This window comes from Haplochromis burtoni, unplaced genomic scaffold (genome assembly GCF_018398535.1).
Source record: "Haplochromis burtoni strain Fernald_Lab_line unplaced genomic scaffold, NCSU_Asbu1 Contig_21, whole genome shotgun sequence".
Lineage (NCBI taxonomy): Eukaryota > Metazoa > Chordata > Actinopteri > Cichliformes > Cichlidae > Haplochromis > Haplochromis burtoni.
The window spans coordinates 1452972-1467156 of record NW_024582382.1 but is presented as its reverse complement, the minus strand read 5'-3'; the positions used below and the strand labels follow the sequence as shown (position 1 = coordinate 1467156).

The 14185-nt window shown below is 41.3% G+C and overlaps 1 protein-coding gene across 3 annotated transcripts in view; it reads left to right on the top strand.

Moving 5' to 3' along the window:
• si:ch211-278a6.1 (SRC kinase signaling inhibitor 1) overlaps positions 1–14185 on the top strand; it is a 121047-nt gene that overhangs the window by 80824 nt on the left and 26038 nt on the right. For 2 of the 3 annotated variants that reach the window (XM_042218607.1, XM_042218608.1), the window contains exons 8-19: positions 1022–1842; positions 2160–2261; positions 2682–2809; positions 4382–4402; positions 5063–5223; positions 7376–7551; positions 8483–8613; positions 8921–9068; positions 10007–10313; positions 10454–10715; positions 11603–11742; positions 11906–12058. In XM_042218607.1, the coding sequence (XP_042074541.1) occupies positions 1022–1842; positions 2160–2261; positions 2682–2809; positions 4382–4402; positions 5063–5223; positions 7376–7551; positions 8483–8613; positions 8921–9068; positions 10007–10313; positions 10454–10715; positions 11603–11742; positions 11906–12058 (2550 nt within the window). Of the gene's footprint in view, positions 1–1021; positions 1843–2159; positions 2262–2681; positions 2810–4381; positions 4403–5062; positions 5224–7375; positions 7552–8482; positions 8614–8920; positions 9069–10006; positions 10314–10453; positions 10716–11602; positions 11743–11905; positions 12059–12496; positions 12626–14185 lie in introns of all 3 variants that reach the window. The other variant, XM_042218606.1, reaches the window with a different exon arrangement.

The window sequence follows — 14185 nt, the reverse complement described above, 5'->3', positions numbered from 1 at the left end:
AGCCACATAGGCCTAAAGACCAGCTGGTGACCACCTGGCAACCAGTTGGCAACAGTTGATTAGGAAAAATAAGTATTCCTTGACTGGTTGCCAGTGGTTGTTCACAGTCACTGTGAAATCTATTGCTAAAGCCCCAATCTTGCAGGCTGGAGGTAGTTTTTACTGCACTTTTTAAAGTTTCAGTACCTCTCAGTGGTTAGTTAGTGTTTGCGATTCTTGGTACGTCCAGTTTCTTCCACTGAAAATCAGAAACCACTTGTCAACTGGTCAAGGAATACAGGGTTTGGCTTAGTTTTAATGCCATGGTTTTTCAGTGTATATAAATAAATTTATCCCTGGTTACAAAGGCTAAACATCACAGATTACTCTGTCTTTGTCTAATATATTCTCTGCAATAAACTGTTTGCTATGATGCTGAGAATGAATGAAAACAGGAATGACTTAAGTTAGAAAAGTAGATATGCGACTAGGAAAAGCAGACTATTTGACAGTTAAAAGGTTCAGAAATTAGAAAAATCACAACAGGAGTAAATTAGCAGCAGGGGAACACAGCCAGAGGTGAAGTTAAAGATAGCACTGGGGCATGTTTAACAATAATATACTAGACAAAATGCAGGGAAGAAGAGCTCCGTGAAGAAACGTTCAGAGCTTTTCAGGTTGAATGAGCTTTTGCATCATGTTATCATCCTGCTGTAGATAAAGATACAGATTTAAGACTACATGGTCTTGTTTTGCCTCGCAGATTCTTTCCATTTAGAATAGACACAATCAATTTTATTCCTTTTATCATTAGTCTAATAAACAAAATCACAGGCAGCATTTCTGATCTCTTCCATTGGACCAATAATTTGTCTCGTTGTTTAACAAATTTATCATCATATTTTGGCATCTGCAGATCCTGACACCTTGTCTGGTGTCAGCTAGATCCAAGTCATAGCCATAGTCATTATAAGCATGGGAATCACAGCACACTCATCTGTTGGTCTCCATGGTAACTCTCATCCCTCTTTGTTCATTTCAGAGGGAAATGGTCTACTCTTCCCGCGACTCCTCCCCAACTCGCCGCCTAAATACCCTTCCTTCCTCCACCGCCTCAGCATCCTCTGGGTCTCCTTCTCGCTCACGCCTCTCCTACAGCGGGGGCCGTGCTCCATCCTTCGGTGGATCCCATCCCCAACATGATCAGCCCCGACACCCACACCATCCCTCAGCCGGCCATGGTGCCAACGCAGGTCTTTCCCCTTCACCTAGTGCCATCCTGGAGCGCCGCGATGTCAAGCCTGATGAAGAGGTTTCTGCTAAAAACATGGCACTGATGAAAAATGAGGGGCTATATGCCGATCCCTACAGCTTGATGCACGAAGGCCGCCTCAGCATCGCTTCCACCCAGTCATTAGCTGCGATCGGAGACCCCTTTAGCTTCCCTGTTTCCGCTGGCCTGTACCGACGTGGCTCTGTGCGCTCCCTCAGCACCTACTCAGCTGCTGCTCTCCAGGGAGACCTGGAAGACTCGCTCTACAAGCCTGGAGGTTCACTATACTCAGACACATACTCTTCTGCCACTCTGGGCATGGGATTTCGCATGCCACCGTCATCCCCACAGAAAATCCCTGACATGCAGCTGAGGGACAGGGACTCTTATTCCAGCACACCCAGAGCCTCACCTGTCAGACAGAGTTTCCGCAAGGACTCTGCCTCTTCTTCTGTGTTTGTGGAGAGCCCGAAATCCAGGCCCAGCTCCAGTTCTGATCCTCTGTGTATAACAGCTGGACCTGGAGAGGGCAGCCGCACCACATCTGGTTTTGGGTCTTCGTTATCTGGGCAAGATTCTGACAGTAGCAGGTCAGTAAGAATCAGTGTGAATGTTTTCCTGTTTTTATTCATGTATTTTATTGTATCTTCTGATGCAGTGTGCATCAGGGGAAAAAAGCAAACAAACAAAAACAAAACCCTCAAAGTTACATATTTTCTCTGCCTGATAAAATTTTACAGATATTATTAATTCATGTTTAACAATCTCCTATTCAAATTTGCATATTTCACACCCCTAAGAACAAATATTTTTCTGTTTGCAAAGAATTCCAAGTGTTTTTTCAGCTCTTCGTTTGTGTTGAGTTCAGTGTTTTGTTTCACAGATGTGCTGTTTGTTATTTTCGCAGGGATCATCGCCTGGAGCGTATGGAGGCCATGGAGAAGCAGATAGCCAGTCTGACTGGCCTCGTCCAGAGTGTGCTGACCAGAGCACCAGACAGTGACAGCACGTAAGACTCTCCATTACAGCCCATTAACCCTCTGAAAGTCACAGATACAGCATTAGTTTGGACACAAAAACAGGATGATTGACAGGATTATTATCTATTATGAGAGCCATTAGAAGCTCCATAGCTGTGAAGTGGTGCATTACCTTGTGTGAGCACAGCACAAATTCAGAGCACTAAACATTAGCCACAGGGCACAATGCTGATCAGTGCACTGATAAATACAGACATCTCCTAGAGTCTTTCAGTAGATTTTGATTCCTTACACTGACCATTGTTATCAGGGCACTTTACTCTCACATATGCAGTAGACTTCATTAAAAAGGTGACAACTTGTTAATGTAATCAGTCTGATAGTATCCAGCACTGGTGCTTCTAGTGTTAGCACTGTAATTGCCTTGCCCTGTGGCCGTTGATCCTCAGATGTGGCCTGCTGCGTCTCTGCATGATGGCGGGCTGCCCTCCAGACCAAGGGACGGAGTTTTCACGGCCATTACCTTTCTCTTCCAGCGAGAAGACTGAAACCAACAGTGATGGCTCCGCCACTGGAAGTGAGTAAAGCAGCGTAATTGTTACCTGTGAACCCAACCGTTACTAATCCTTTCCTGTGCTGTTTAGAATACTTTTATGGCTCGATTTCCCTGCTCCCTGTGCACGCACCCGAATGTACACAAACTAGCAATGGCGGTGACTTCCTGGTTTAAGACTAATATATGCCAACTTGGTAACTTTCTTACAAGAGGGCGGATAAGAGGTTAAGTTAAGAAATGTAGCATTGGTAATTGTTTGTTTGGAACTTTTAGTTCTACTCCAGCATTGTTCAAACAATGTGTTAGCTATCAAACTGCATGTGAATATGTAGTTATACACTCTGACCCTGGAACTTAAACATGTTTATCTACATAAACAGTAATAGTGTCCTGTCCCAAGCAGAATTCAAAGAATTTTATTTCATTTTTGCTCTAGTGGGAATGTATATTGACATGTTAATGGGCCAAATATAGTGCATAATACACTGAGTCAGATGAAATATCTTTAATAAATCAGTGGTATGATAGGTTATATGGTAATACTTCCATGTATCGTAAATAGCGATCCTACACTGGCTGTGCATTTTTTATTATAAGCATTGCAAATCTAACAGCAGATTTAGCTTATGAAGTCATAATAATTCTCATGGACAGTTTTTCTTCTAGCTATCCAAAACTAACTGCATTACGCAGGAAAACTTGCCAGTGTTTATTTTAATTGAACCAAGTGAGTTCAGTGTTAAAGTCTCTTTGGACACTCTCTGAGACATTACATTTCCACCTCCTTCATAGTTCTTTTTTCTTTTTCTCTTTGACTGTCTTTGCTTTTCTGTCGCTTCTTAAGTGGAAGAGTTTAATTTAAAATGTCTAATATATCATTTGATAATCAAAATTAAGCATCAAATCAAGCATCAAATCGGGTTAATAGAATTGTTAAAGCTCGGTCAGATGAGAAAATTACTCTTTGGTTCTTTTGAGATTGTACCGCAAAGTTTTTTTTGCATTGCTAAGTACAAATACAGGGAAGCAGAGGCGAAATGCTAGACGGATCTGTCAGAGATTGAAAAATATACCTGGTGACAGCTCGTGAAATGTGTTAAATAAACTGAGATGCCAAATTGTAAACATAACCTCCAGAAAGAGGAAATAAGACAGCTTTGAAGTCTTTGGAAGGTTTATTCCTTCACTTGTGACTGTCTCTGCTGGCGGCATGTAAATTCAATTTTGTGTTCAAAGGTATTTTTCAAAATATCAGATATTCTATATAAGAAATAAATATTTAATCATAGATTTTGTTAAATACTGACAGGAGCTTTTCAGCTTTTGTACCCCGATAGGTACACTGGATGCATCCCTTTGATACTAGTCATTCCTGTCTCTCCATAATTTTATAACCCTGTTGTCTTTGAAGCTTCCTCATGCATTGGATCACTGCCATAAGACTTATGCCATCATCACAGCCATTGTCTCTGCTATAGTCAATAAAATGTTCTCCGGGATCACCATTCTGTAAATCTAAACTTTCCTCTCCCTCTTTGTCTCTCTGCTACTCATTAATTTCTTGGTAACTGGCTCACTCTTTCTATATTCCAGCCGGACGACAGAAGAAGAAAGGTAGTTTCCATCTCCTACTCTATCACCCTTTTACTCCTTCCAGACATTTCTCATTGCTCCCTGACCTCTGTATGGGTGTGTGGTGTTGCTGGGTAGCTGGCAGTGTATATTCTCCTATTTATCTCCTGGTTGGTTTCCCAGAACGCAGACTCCCCTCGTTCTGTCTGTCTCTACTTTTTAAATTTCTGCTTGGTTATTCCTTTGCGAATTTCAGAGGTTTGTTTTGGCAGACAGTGGAAAACTCCTTTGTGAGGGTGTGTGAATATGTGGTAGAATATCTGGTGGGTCAATGACCATACTCACAAAGGCCTATGTTCAGATAAGAGCATGGTTATCCCTGTGTGTCACTGCTGAATAGACTAATTGCACTTCTCTATGGGTTACTAATAGCATGAGCTCATATTTCTCCCACTGGGCAATTAGAGTTTTGTGAATATGGGACTTTTTTGTATTCACACACTATATCCTCTGTGTGTGTGCGCCCAGAGTTTCTGTATATGTAATTTTTTTGGCCTTTATGGCAAGTGTGTATTTGTGTTATTGTTTTACTGTGTGATGCTGGCTGGCTGCAACTCTCACCGGAGCATAACCCAACAAACTAACCGCTTTGTTTCCCAACGACCTCCCGGTGACCCCCGTTTCCTGCTCTGTGATTGGCAGCAAATACACCGTCGGCACCTCTAGCTCTGATGCCGCCGCCACCTTCTAACTCAATCCAGGTGAACAGCGTTGGTCGCTTGCAGATGCAGCTCCATCTTCACGGTCTGCAGCAAAACGCCAGCGACCTGCGCAAACAGCTCAACCAGCTACGCAAGATCCAGGTATTTAATATCCACGATTAAATGTTTTTAATTGGTTTGTCCTTTCAGATTAGAAAACTGGTTATTGTCTAGCTCTACGAACACCGTTTGTTTTCCTAAATATACCTTTGATATTCGAGTTTATATTTAATGTTTCCTGTCTCATCTAAATGATTATCGTAGCTGCCAATGGCACTCTGTGTTTGTGAACCGAGCTCTCTGTGGTTGTGTAATGAATCCCACTATGTAAGAACTACATAAAATTTATCTGGACACATCTAGTCCTCCTCCCTATGGAGGAAAATAATGTTTTCTTTCATCTTTTTTGTTAGTTATATTGTTGTTATTGCACAGCAGAAAAGCAAATGCATATAAATATGTAATAAGGATAAAAAGAAACAGACATCTGATATTAATGCGATATTTTGAAATGTAAATTCACTGTGACAGTGGTGTAACTCATCAAAACAAATTGTAAAAGGTGAACAATTATTAACACCCCCACCTCTACCCTAATAACATGCAAATGGTTATTTGTATTTGTATGTGTTGCTCAAGGCTTTGCAAATGTACGCTCTAAAAAAATCAGCAGCAGCATGCCTCGCCTGAGACACTTTACTGATGACTCTGCATATTACACAGTCTTGTGAGCAGTTGTTATTAACAAGTTTCTACTGAAGAAGTAGTCCTTAGGAAGAGTGTTGACAGCATGCTGAGTAGATTATTTAGAGAAACCAGGACACTGTTTCTGGGTTGAGATAAACCCATTTTTTACTGAAGCGAACTGGCATTATCTTGATCAGCGTGAATGATGTGCTAGTAGCATTTGTTTGGAGCATCCTTTTCCGTTTCGCTCCTTAGACCTGTCGAGATAGATGCAGAATTAGACAGAAAGCCACAAGAAGAGTTGGAAATGTGGAAATTAAGTCCTTTCTGTCTGAGTTTCATTTATCTCCGCTTGAAGTGGTGCCATGGTTACTGCAGGAGGAATTAGAAAGAGATGAGATAAATGCTCTCACTTTCAGAGGAGTGAAGTTTCTTGCAGGAAAAGGAGTGAAAAATTGAGTAATGGAAGTGAGAGATGATAGGCATGTAGTGCTTTTATTTGTTCCGTAAGAGCAGTTGCAAGGCTGCTTTCAACTAGCGAAACAGTGAGATGGCGAGCCAAACACCAATGGTTGTCATGCACCGAAGAGAGAACAGTTTGCTGTTTGCGTGTCAGTGTGCCCAAGTGTGACCTCTGCACCTGGGCCTATATTGCTGCCCGTGCCGATGGCCAACAGCTTTAATTTTACATGTGAATGAATTATGCAAGAGGGTAAAGTAGAGACAGGCAACTGAGCAAGACAGAGGCAGCAGAGCATGCTATTTCTCTTGATGCATTAAACATTTTTCTTTAATGTGTTACTGTACTCCTTGCTTTTGGCCTCATGCATCTACATCACTGCTGCTGGCAGTATATCAGGGAATACTGGGTAATTATAAATGTTAGCGATATTGTTGTCTTGCTTCACTTCCTGGAACAAAAGAATAATCAATTATTCATTTTTTCTTGCTTACTAGGTGATTTCATCTTGGGGAGTTGTGTTACATGCATAGTCCTGTAGAATATTCCTTTCATAACACTGAAAGCAAGTGGAGTTCATGCTTGGTGCATCTGTTTCATTTTCCTCAGGGTATTTCAGCCCTCTGTGTTTAGAACAATATTGTGTGCACATGCTAATGCAAATACAGACAGCAGAAAGCGAAGTATTGGCTGCATCTCACAGTGGTTTCAAGAACATATTGTTCATTACACCATGAAGGCTAAAACTCACTAATATTGACTGGAAAATTAATATACATTAAAGGACAGAGTTAAGTGTTCTTCTCATGTGGAAGGTCATGGAGTAAAGATGCCAGAGAACCTGACCCTTCAAGGACAAGGTAGAAAAAGGTGTGCAGTTGTTGCAAATCGCTGAAGTTTTCATTGTAAAGCCTTAGTCAGCTCCAGTTCTCCTCCTTAATGTGATAGTATTTTGTGATAAATGAAATAGCAGCTTTCATAACGCCAGCAAGCAATGCTCCAAAGACCAAGAAGGCTAACATTCCCACAGCTAATTTCCAAATATTTGCTGAGTGTACGTGTATTTCTGTGATGTTGTTTTTTAACGTGTGGCTTTTTTTCATGCAGCTAGAGAACCAGGATTCAGTGCGAACGCTGCTGAAGCGGACAGAGGCGGAGCTGAACGTGCGTGTGACTGATGCCCTGAGGAAACAGGAGGATCCTCTCCAGAGGCAGCGCCTCCTGGTGGAGGAAGAAAGACTCAAATATCTCAACGAGGAGGAGCTCATCATTCAGCAACTCCAGTCAGTTACAGTACACGATTTGTTTCTTGGCAGTGCAGTGTATAACAGTTGTTGAGCAGTACACACTTGATGATAGAAGCCAGTGATAATTTTAAAAAAAAAAGGGGGTTCCAAATATAGAAGAATCTATGAATGCAATTTGTGCTGTAGGTGAATACTGGTTGACATTTGTGTAGTTTAAGATGCGTTTTAACTTGTATTTTATAATTATATCAGACATAGCAAAATTCATGTCTCTTTTACGACACACTGATAGGATAAAGCTGTCGCTATAATTAAGCCCGGCACAGAGCAAGATGCTTATTAAGATCTGAGTTACACGACTGTCCAACAACTAATTAAACTGACTGCAAAATGAGAGCAAAGAGCTACCTTGAGATTTAATAATCAGATAACCTGCTTCAGTCTTGTATGTGGAAATTTGCTGGATCACTCTGTGAGTCGAAGAAGACTTATTGAATGTCACTCGTTTCTGCACTTGGATTTTAGAATAATTAGTTGAACTGTTAGATGATCCCTGCTAATCGATGTCTGGTACTTTTCCTGGCTGGTGGCAGCCAATTATTTTGATTAATTATACACTGAATTTTTATTCATCATATGTCTTGAGGACCAGACTAGATCAACTCAACATTAGCGCTTAATGAATTTATATTTGCGTAGTTTACGTTTTCTTGAAGGCATCATATTATATAGCTATTTTAAAAGTTTCTTACTTCAGTTGCTGCATGAAACTTTCGAAAACTAATCTGTACCTGGTCCAGTTCAGCTTGCCCAAACTGTTGATCTAGTTCCCAGTTGATTGAGAGACAGTTTATTGGCAAAAGCATGGCTGAAACTTGAATATCACGATTTTGAGATAAATATTCAGTCGAATCTAAGTGTGGTGGAGGAATCCCTGGTGTTCAGCCTTCTGTCTGTTCCATCTCAGCGACCTGGAGAAGTCGGTGGAGGAGATCCAGAAGGAGTCGTCTGTCAACCACAAGCTGGTGACAGTGCAGGAGCTGGAGGAGAAGGCCACTCTTCTGAGAAAGCTGGGAGAAACACTCACGGAGCTGAAAAGTGAGTCATTCTAGTGGATTCACTGTACACTGGCGCAAAAAGGAAAACACAGCCCTTTATGCTGGCAGACCATTTATAACGCCCTAGTTACTCATCAATGCACTGACTAACTTGTAGTCATGAACAGCCAATCTGTAGCACTTAATCACCCTCAGATTACTCATTGTCTCAATGAACTCAGTGACCATTTACCTAAATTGAAAAAGGTTATGGTTGCCTACCACAAAACATTTTGGACAAATGTAATAGATATTTTTTGTGTGATCACAGTTGGCTCCCTGTATTAATCTGTTGCTTTCCCCTAAAGATCAATTTCCAGGTCTGCAGAGCAAGATGCGGGTGGTGCTCCGGGTGGAGGTGGAAGCTGTCAAGTTCCTGAAGGAAGAGCCACACAGACTTGATGCCCTGTTAAAACGATGCAAGACTATAACTGATACCCTTGCTACCATGCGCAAGTATGACCTAGCACAGCAATACCTACTTGGTTGTTTGTATTCCACTAAAAAAAACAACATTAAAGTCTAATAGCTGTCTTTACACTGAGTTTGAGATTTTAATAATCCTTTAAATACTGACAAGGAAGCACTTGTCCAGTAAATTCTTAAGCTCTTAAGTATGATCTGAAAGCTGTTAAATATGCCGAACACTGACTGACCTGTATCCACTTGTAATCAATTCCAGTCAGCCCAGTTTTTCCATTTGCACCTCTGCCAAAGGCATAATGTTTTCACCCCTATGTGCTGGTGTGTCAGCAGAACATTATGGATTTTCATAAATGAGGCCGCGAGAGAGGCCTTTGACCAAGAAAATTTATTAGATAATGTTGTTGATCCAGATCAGAAACTTTCATGCTTAAACATTTGCTGTTTTAAGTCAGAGTTCTGAGTTCATTAAGAGATATAGAAGTGATTTAAATCCATCAAGTGTGAAGAAAAGCAGTATTTAAGTGTGTAGTCAAGCTTCCAGTATTGTTGTACTTAATTGGCATTATTGAATGTCACACTGATGAATGTCCTTTTTAGTCACATGAGTAACAGTTTTAATTTTGCGGTTAGTATAGACTAGAGGACGTTGAAGGACTTTTTCCTTCAGCATGCCATTGTCTATCTCCTAATCAGCCCTGTGTCCAAAAAGCGCCTCACTCTCAGGCTTAATTAATCTCAGTGATAAAAGAGCTCATCTAATGTTGCTCTTTTCTTTCATCTTTTGGGTAGCAGTAAGTTGGCAAATGCATTCAGTAGCAGTGGAAGTTTTTATCCTTCAGCGTTTAGTGTTTGGGGTCTTTTTTTAGCATTTGCAATTCTTTTTCATTTCGAGATCTGTATAATACATGTTTGTTGTTTGTGTTACATTTAAAAATGTTGATTAATTAATTCTTCTTCTGTCTTGCTAGACAAGCAAATGAGGGAGTATGGAAGAAGCAAGAAGACTTCACTAGTTCATCATCCAAGCACAACGAGGACTTGCGAAAGTTTGCAGACTTTGAAATCCCCACCAGCCCACCGCTCACCATCAATGATCTCGGGGGAGGCAACAGCTTGTCCAATTGGAGCCCTCACACCAGCCTCAGCCGTGGACATGGCAACCCATCCGGCCTTCACAAGGATAATCATCCTCCTGTTCCCCACAAGGGCAAAGCTCTGGAAGAGCTTGAGCGTCGTGCTGCTGCTGACAAAGCTTTGTCCATGGAGGTCCGACTGGTAGGGATTATTTCTGTTGTTTATTTACGTGTTTTTCACCATCTGCTGTAAATACTTTGTGATGCAAACCAATAAACCAGTGAGGCATGACTATAGTTTTGTGTTCATACACTGCTGACATCCACCTCTCAACTTCACAGGCAGCAGAGCGGGACTGGGAGGAGAAGCGGGCCAGTCTAACCCAGTACAGTGCTCAGGACATCAACCGTTTGTTGGAAGAGACCCAGGCTGAACTAATGAAGGCTATTCCAGATTTGGATTTTGCTGCCAAGCAGATTAAGCCCTCCTCCAACACACCATCAACACAGACCCCCCAGAGTGGGGCAGCGACCCCAGACCACCGTGCCAACAAGCCCCAGCACAAGCTTTCTGGGAAAGAGGGAGGGTCCAGGCGTGGCTCTGGTGAGATGAGGCTCAGGCTGCATTAGTATGATAGATCAGAGTTTTGTTTCATGGCATCCATTTTTTTTTTTTAAATGAATCTAATTTTTAATTCTTCAATAAACAATCCCTGTTATGTAATCGGTTTATTAAACTGCATGTTAAAAACATACGGTTGTGCTTACATTATAGTAATTTGGGGCTTTTAATTGTTTCTTTAAACTGTTCTTTTTCCAGGGTTGATTGATTGAAGAGTATACATCTTTAATGACTTAAAGAATTTAATTTGAATGTATTTTGACCCTCACACAGGGTCAGAATTAAATATACATACTCAGTTATATACAAACACTCCACTAATACTTGTTAATTTTCCTTTTAAAGGTTAAAAGTTGCAGTTCAACTTTATGCTTGTTGTAGCCATCAACAAGTATCTAAAGCATACCATATGGTGTAATTCTGGCTGGATATTTGGCCATCCCTCTTGGTAGAACTGATAGAGTTTATTTCAAATGGGTTTTTTTCTTGCCACAGACCTGGCTTAAAATTTTCAATTTCCATTTCTTTGAGTTTAAAGATTTGGGAAAGCCATTCCAGAAGCTTAATGTTTTATCCACTACAAAACCAGTTTTGATGCACGTTTGAGGTCATCGTCCTGTTGGAACACCCAGTTGTCTCTAGCTGTGGATTTGTGCAATGTGCTGGTACCACTGGAAGCAAAACAGCTCCAGAGCATGATGCTACCACCACCAAGCTTTACAGTTGATACAGTGATCATATTTTTAAAAGCCTCACCTTTACTCCTCCATACATAAGCTGAATTGGATTTATTGGCATGATATTGTTTTTAAATGTGTTGTGTTAATAATGTAATAATTCTTTCTAATGACATGTTACTGTGTTTTCAGATGAGCTGACAGTACCTCGGTATCGCACAGAGAAACCCTCCAAGTCCCCTCCACCTCCACCGCCTAGACGCAGTTTCCCCTCATCTCCCGGTGTGACCACTCGCAGTGGGGAGCCACTAATTCCTGGAAAAAGCATAAAGGTAACTGAAAAAAATAGTGCATTTAACAATTCCAGTGTTTTAATTCTCAAATCTACAAGTCATCATATTAAAATTCCCCTATTGATATATTTAAGACAAAATTGCAAGCTTCTCACACCAACTTTGGACAAGTTCTTACCCCTTTTTGTTCTTGTGGCCCTAGAAGGCTGAATCTGAAGAGACAGAGGGACAGAAACCTCACATAAAACTGAGGAGGACCGTGTCCGAAAACCCTCGTCCGTCATCAACACCTCCCACACTGGCTTCTGAAGACAAAGAGGAGGGAGAGGGGGAGAAAATTGCTGCCGAATTGGAGGTAAAGAAAACACAAGGTTAATAATATCCCCAATAGTCCGTTGTTCATTAAAAAAAAAACAAAAGGAATGTTTTTAGTATTCATGTTACGTCCACAATTTGGAGCAAGTCTTTGTGTGCACACAGGCAGACAATGTCTGTTCAGACATGCTCACCCTCATTACCACATGTTCAAGCAGCAGGTGCCATATGTCCCCAGCCCCTGGCACTGTGAGAGCCCAAAGATCACATACTGCTCACTCACACACATCATCACCCAGGGCTCACAGATCACAGCCAGACAGATGGATCCTGATAGCTGCTTGGACTGTGTTAGAGATGACCTGCTGAAACTGAATAGAGTAAAGACTCAACAGTAATTGAGTTCGATCATTCAGCTGCTTCTGTGTTTTTATTTTGCAGATAATGACAGTTTGTAACTTTCTTTTTTCCTCCTCAGCTATTTGAGAGAGCCCCACACAGGCTCTCTATGCCAGCTCCCCTTTCCCTGCTAGTTAGCCCATGCAGTATGAAAAGTTTACACCCATCCAGACTGGACCTGTGGCCCCCTGAGGCCTCAGGCTGTGAGGTAACCCTTTGGCTTACCCTGAGTTATCTACCTATTAAGTTTTCATCTCTTTACTTCTACACCTGCTACCACACACAAGAATTATTAACTACAACACCAGTTCCAAAAACTTGGGACACTGTATAAAATGCAAATAAAAACTAAAACTTTAAGGTAAAAATAAAAAGGAATTTGGAATTTGATGGCAGCAACATGTCTCAGAAGTTGGGACAGGGCAATGTTTGCAACTATGTAAGCTTATATATGTGGGAACTGAGTAGACTGGTTGCTTGAATATTGAAGCCATGGGTCTTCTTTGTGGTATTTTCATTTGTGGTATGCACCAAATATTTTCAATTTGTAAAATGTCTGAACTGCAACATCAGAGATGCAGGCTTCTGAACAAAACTCTGATAACAAGCCAGATGATTTCTCTTTTCTTTAGTCCAGAGGATCCGGCACCATGTTTTCCAAATCCAATTTCAAATTTCGATTTGTTTGACCACAGAACAGTTTTCTACTTTGCCTCAGTCGATTTTAAATTAGCTTAGGCCAAACGATAGTGGCATTTTCTTTTGGATCATGTTCACATTTGGCTTCTTCTTTGCATCATAGAGTTTCCGCTTGTTTGCTGTGGATAGCACAGCGAACTGTATTCACAGAGAATGCCACCTGAGGGCATCCAATATTGATTTTTGGCCTTGTGCACAGAGATTTCTCCAGGTTGTCTAAATCCTTTGATGATATACTGTAAAGGCTGAGCTATATAAAGACTTTCATTTTATTTTCAGGAACATGTTCCACATTTTTTAGATCCAGGTTTATGTAGATTGGCAAACCTCAGCCCTCCTTTGTTTCTGAGAAGGTCTGCATCTCTAAGATGCTCTTTCTGGCTTTTCTTGCACCTTTTTATTTCAGGTTAAATAATTTTGAGAAAAATACATTGGTTTTATGATTTGCAAATCATTGCTTTCTGGTTTTATTTCCATTTTACAAAGCATCCATCCATTCGCTTCCGCTTATCCTTTTCAGGGTCGCGGGGGGCACCATGATGTCGAGTAAATGTGCAGTCATATTCGTTGTGTTCCCACTAGTGCTGTCAGCGTTAATCTCGTTGAAATGACGTTAACGCCACAACACGGCAAATCTCCGTTAACGAGCTACCCCTGTGGGGCTAGACGGCCAACACGTTAACGAGCTAACTGCGCTAACACACTAGTTCCCACCCATGTAATTGAGCATTGCGTGGCACATCCAACATACTGTTTTACTTTAGTCCATGACGCGCTTACCTTCAGGGTCATACGTCACATGAAAACCAAAATAATTCCAAACGCCAGATCTGAATGAGGGTGGGGGAGGTTCAATTTGCCATGTTGCAAGGAGAGCTTAACTTCTGTCTCGCTAGCTTGCCCTGCGCTCTTCCTTCTGACTATGCTGTCTGTGTTGAGCGCTCAGTGGATCTGCGCTCGACAGTGCAGCCTAGGCGGAGTAGTCGAACGCAGATTCACTGAGCGCTCAACACAGACAGCATCGTCAGAAGGAAAGTTGATAAAATAAATTACAAATTTTGTATTGTTC